This window comes from Eublepharis macularius, chromosome 12 (assembly GCF_028583425.1).
Source record: "Eublepharis macularius isolate TG4126 chromosome 12, MPM_Emac_v1.0, whole genome shotgun sequence".
NCBI classification, from domain to species: domain Eukaryota; kingdom Metazoa; phylum Chordata; class Lepidosauria; order Squamata; family Eublepharidae; genus Eublepharis; species Eublepharis macularius.
The window spans coordinates 58561330-58567329 of NC_072801.1; the positions used below are offsets into that span (position 1 = coordinate 58561330).

The following is a 6000-nucleotide window of genomic DNA, read 5'->3' on the forward strand; positions in this document are numbered from 1 at the left end:
CTGAAGTAGTGGGCTATGCAAACAGGTGCAGGCTTAGTTCTCAGCGATTCCCATTGAGACCTTTGTGACAAAGGAAATGAGCTATAATCTGGGACTTTATTCAGACAGAATATCATAACGTCATTGGGCATGAACCTGGCTTGTTGTTGTGTTTTTGTGCATGCCTCACTCCTGCCTCCTCCCCGCTCCCTTCTTGTGTGGAGTGCAGTGAAGGAATCCTGGTGCAAAACAAATTCCAGTTATGCCTGTCCTATGCATGTATGGTAAATCTCAATCGGGGACTGGTTTAATCCAGGTTTAGAATAACGACAGGAGCAGGTGGAAAACCCTTTGAAACAGATTAACCCAGGCATCTGAATTCATACAACGTAGGTACCCAGAGTTTGTTTTAAACAACAATTCCTTTTTAGTGCTGAGAGAGGGGAGGAAAGGAAGAAAGTGTGTGCACATGATTTTGGCAATGAGCTCAGTTGGGGCACAGTGTCAGCTTAATGTCAGTTTAACATGTGAACCAAGGTTGAGAAAAGCAAAAATGGCCTCTCACTACAGATGCCGGGATAGTAAGAGCATATTTTACCTCATATTAACCATGAATGTTTGTAACATGAATGGTTAATAGCTGCCTGGAAAATGATATCCCTGTGCCTTGCTCTCCTCTTCTTTCCAGTAATATAAAGTAAAATTCACCACACTGAAAGTTTGCTGTGTGATAATGTTGTGTCATACAAAGAATTACTCTACATCATTTGTAGTGGCATCTCCATGGCCGTTTCCAGATGGCTTACCTGCTTCCGGAACGTCGCACCATCTTGCGGGGAAAATGCAAAATATTGCGTTTTCTCGCGCGAGTTTTGCGTGACGTCGCGCAAAACTCGCGCGAGAAAACACGGTATTTCGCATTTTCCCCGCAAGATGGCACGACGTTCCGGAGGCAGGTAAGCCGTCTGGAAACGGCCCTCATCAGCTGCAGGCCCACAACATCTAGTTTGTCTGATCTCTTGGATACTGTAGTGAGAAAATCTAGCAAATGTCTTAGAAGAGGCATGGGGGCAGGGGAATTGTCTGACCTCTTTTTCCTCACCCCAGTTATACTTTCTCTTGTCTTCCTACAGTATTTGATAGAGTGTGAAAAGATGTCTACATTACCGAATGTGACTTTCTACCTTAGTGGCAAACCCTACACTCTCACCCCAGAAGTATACACACTCAAGGTAAGAGAATCTGAGCAAAGACCTGTGAGGCATTGGTGATGGCCTCAACAAGTGTACAAGCTAGCATTTTTTGCCACAAATTATTTCACTCATTTGCATTCTCTGTTTTAATAAAACAACATTTGATTTATATACCACCCTTCAGGACAACTTAGTGCCCTCTCAGAGCGGTTTACAAAGCGTGCTATTATTATCCTCATGACAATCACCCTGTGAGGTGGGTGGGGCTGAGGTAGCTTTGAGAGAGCTCTGACTGATCCAAGGTCACCCATTTGGTTTCAAGCGGAGGAGTGGAAAATCAAAACCGGTTTTTCAGATTAGACTCCTGCTGCTCCTAACCACTACACCAAACTGACTTTTTCTTAGTGGAGTTACAGGGAAGCTTTGCCAGTTGACTTTCCTTATTTTTTAAATCCCATCCTTCTTCAAGGAGCTTAGGTGATGCACATGTCTCCCCCACCCTAGTGGCAAATCATGGTTCCACGGGCTATTTTCAGATTGGGAGAGGCTGAAGTCCCTTCTCCCTATGCACTGTAGTCCCCAGTCTGAATCTGCTGCCACGTGTTTGAGAAACTCCCAACACAACCTGCTTGATATGTCTTGGGGATGGACCTGGGAACAGTGTATTGTGTAGTCAGGCCCTGATGGTGAGCAAGGATGAACCTGGGCCTTCTATGCCAAGTCCAACGTTCTAACCACTACATCATGGTGTAGTGACTAGAGTGCTGGAGTACGATCTGGAAGAACAAGGTTCGGATCATACTGTGCCATGGAAGCTCAATGGGTGACCTTGGGCCGGTCTCTTTCTCTCTCAGTCTATCTTCCTTCACAGAGTTGTTAGTGAGAGGATAAAATGGAGGACGGGAGAACAATGTCATAAGCTACTTTAGATCCCCGCTTGGGGGGGGGGAAGTGGGGGCACAAATAAATAAATAACATCTTCCCTGTGAAGGAAGAGAACTGACATTTTAATCAATATCTGTTTGTATGCAAATATGCAGGTTGCGCAAATGGGGGGAAAGGAGACATTCAGTTGGACAGGGCTGCGTGTTCATTTAAAATATTTTATGCCCTGCTCTGTCTGTCACGTAATATACAGAGTGGTTCACAAGCCCATTAAAAATACTTTATTTAAGTTGGTTTTACTCTGCCTTTCCCTGCTAGCAGGCTCCAGGGGGCATATACAAATTTAAAATTTTTATCAATTATAAAAATATTATAACACAAACCATAAACATCTTGCAATTGTACAATCTGTCAGCGTCTTTCACATAAACCTAAACATTAGCTAAACGCTCTCTTAAACAGTCCTGCCTTGCATAATTTCCTGAGTTTAATAGCAGCTGTTAATAACATCCCACATTTAGTACAGTTGCAGAAATAAATAGCATCTTGAAAAAAAAGCATAAAAGATCAATTAATCGCAGTGGAGACTATAATTTTATATTAAAACAGCAGCAGGTAATACCAGCATCTCAAAGCATAAAATAAAACAAACGGAGCACCCAACCCCATACCTTCAACTAAACATCTAGGAAAATTAAAATTAAGTTTTTCACATGATACCTAAAGGTTTACAAACATGCCAGGGCAGCTGCTTTTCGGAGGAAATTCTAGAGTTGGGGCAGAGAAGACCCTGTCTGTGGTCACCACCTCTGAAGGTAGGTATGCAGAAAGATGCATCTCTGCCTAAGATCTTAACTGGGATTGAAGTTTGAAGTGGAACAGTCCCATTCTGCCACCTCTGGCCTAAGTTTTTGTAAAGCCTGCCACTTGCCTACCTGTGAACAATTCACAGATGAAAACAATATGTTTGTTAGCACCCCTTTTCTCAGACCAAGGATCAGTGACTGAGCCTGATGCCCTACACACACACACGAACACACACACACGTGATCATGCTGAAGTTTGTATTTACAACAGTATTCTATAGGGTTGCCAGCTCCAGGTGGGGCCTGGAGATCTCCTGGAATTACAATTAATCTCCAGACTACAGACTACAGAAGAAAATGGGTGCTTTGGAGAGTGGACTGTATGGAATTATACTTCACTGAGGTCCCTTCCCCATCCCAAACTCTACTCTAGGATAAAATCCTAGAGTTCTACCCCAGATCCTTAAAAATGTGGCACACAGCAAATAAGAATTAACATTAAGGAGTTTGTTGGTGCCATAGAGTCCACTCTCCAAAGCAGCCTGAATAGCTTGTCTGGAAGCTAAGCGAGGTCAGCCACGGTGAGTACTTGGATGTAGGGTTGCCAGTCCTCCATTGAGGGTGGGGGATCCCCTGCCCCCCTTCACCTCCCACCCCTCCTCCACCCCCACCCCCTCCCGGGGCACACTCCTGCATGCTGCAGCGACCTAATTTGGGCCTGATTCAGGCCAAATCAGGCTGCTGCAGAGTGCAACAGCACTCTCACGCTCCACAATGGCCAGATTCAGGCTGATTCGGACTAGATTTGGCCCGAATTGGGCTCCTGTGCTCTGCAGCAGCTCAATTCGTGCCCAAATTGAGCCTGATTTGGGCCCCTGTGGAGCACAGGAGCGCTCCCAGGGCAGCGTGTGACCTGCGTGATGATGTCATCATGCCGGCTGGGAGCGCACAAGGGGGAGGCTAAAAGGTAGGTGCCAGGTCTCCAACCTCCTGCCCTGGATGTCAGGGGACCAGGCAACCCTACTTGGATGGGAGACTTCCAAGGAAGACTGGGGTTGCTATACAGAGGACAGCAGTGGAAAACCACCCATACTCATCTCTTGCCTGGAACCCCATATGGATAGGATCACCACAAGGCAGCTCTGACTTGACGGCACGTTGATGGCCCTCAGGGATAAGGGTCTCTTTGAATGTGTGCCTGATATCTGGGCATCATATGCATAGGTATATCATCAATACATACATGAAGTTGCCTTGTCTGCAATGTTGTTTTAATGTCCCTGTTTTTTAAATTGTGGTTTGGGGAACATTCAGTGATAATGTTCCCTGCTTCTTGGTGGGTTTTAGTAGAATAAAGGTTAAGAATCACTATACTAGAAAAAATGCCATTGTCCTCCAAAAGATCCTCTCTTGCTTAAAATTTCCTCCTGCAGCTATGGTGTCTGACATTATTATCAAAGGTGCCCTTCCTTCCTTCCTTCCTTCCTTCCTTCGACTCAAGGTGGGTTACACGGTTGAAAGTCAATGCCATCAAATAGCACGAGACATCTAATAAGCACATTCAATAGCAGCAGGACTGCAAAAATTAGAATGCAAAACACAAAAAATGTTTTAGATGTGATATGTCAAACAATACAGAAAATGGTATTACAAAAATAGAAAACAAAGCAGGATAATTCATAAAGCAGAACAGAAAATACCTACTATGCACAGTGGCACAGACTACAGTTCTGTTCCCTTTTTAACAGAGCCATCCTGAACCATCCCATTACTCATGGCCCTATTTCATTTATAAAAATGCTGTCCTAAACAAGCTGTCAGCACGACCCCCCCCCCCCCCCGGGCAGAAATGATTTTCCTCTGTGTGAGTGAGAAAGATACAATATTTTGAGGCGCGTTGGTTTTCCTCTTCACGATACACTCAGCCCTACCTTTGAACCATGCTGTTTCACTCTCTCTTTGCAGGTCACCCAGATGAAAATGACTGCTTGCGTCAGTGGGTTCATGAGCCTTGATATTCCTGCTCCTAATGGTCCACTCTGGATTCTGGGTGACGTCTTCCTCCGTCAATATTACTCCATCTTCGATCGAGATAATGACCGTGTTGGCTTAGCCATTTCCAAAAGAACTCTTTGTGGCTCCTCTGCTGAAGCAGGAACTACTGTGGCTCCCACCGTTCAAAGTACCACTGCCGCCAGCACAAAAACCCCCAAAGTGGATGGCGCAAGCTTGCAATGCTAGCTGCCTTGTATTTTCGGGGACTGAAGACAGGAACTACAAGGGGGGCTGTGGGAGGAGGGAAGGTTGCATAGCAGCACTTGTGGGACCAGGTTTCCTGCGTGGAATCTGCAGTCCTCAGAGAATACCAATCTCTACCTTTTTTAAAAAAAAAGTTTCTGGCTCTTATTATTCCCAAGAAAAGGATTGCCAAGTTCCAACCCGGAGACTTTCTCTTTGCCTTAAAAATTATTGCTGAGTTGAGAACGGAGGGGAATTTCTACACTTATGCTTCCTTGCTGGTTTTCAGCCATCCTTCTGTGCGTGTGGTGTGGCACTACTTACAGTGCAGCCCTAAACAGTTACATAAAGCACAATGGGCTTAGAAGGGTGTTAACACTGTTTAGGACTGCACTGTTAATCTTGTTTGCTACAACTTGATGGAGGACCCAATAACCGGAGGACATTCATTTTGGTCAGAACCTTCTAGGATAGTAGTATGATAAATCAGGAAAGTATCTACAACTCACCCAGTAAATAATTATTTGTCCCTTTCCTGGATATCAATTTGACATGACCAATTCAAACAAGGCGGGGGGGGGGGCGGGGGTGCTACACCTCAAAGATCTATATAAGATGTTTCATGGGATAAGAAGGGATCTTTTCTCTTCTTACCTGTCTGAGTTTCTGCTAATTCTATCTCTCTGCTGAAAGCCTCCCGTGGGGGACTGCTCCAAGGAAGTGATATCTGGCCAGCTCACCCTGTTTGTTATTCTACTCTTGGAAATTGGTAAAATTATTTAACATTTATCTTGTAGCATGCATCATATGGACAATACTTTTTAAAACATTTTTATTTATGCATGACCCAAGAAATGATAACTATTTTGTGTATCCTGATAAAAAAACAGTTAAGGGCA

General features: G+C 44.5%; 1 protein-coding gene across 1 annotated transcript in view; it reads left to right on the forward strand.

The window, feature by feature from the left end:
* Positions 1–6000, forward strand: part of LOC129338911 (cathepsin D-like) — a 29596-nt gene extending 23596 nt beyond the window's left edge. Inside the window, exons 8-9 of the mRNA XM_054993462.1 lie at positions 1113–1211; positions 4829–6000. Coding sequence (XP_054849437.1) covers positions 1113–1211; positions 4829–5104 — 375 coding nt within the window. The 3' untranslated portion in view covers positions 5105–6000. The remainder of the gene's footprint in view (positions 1–1112; positions 1212–4828) is intronic.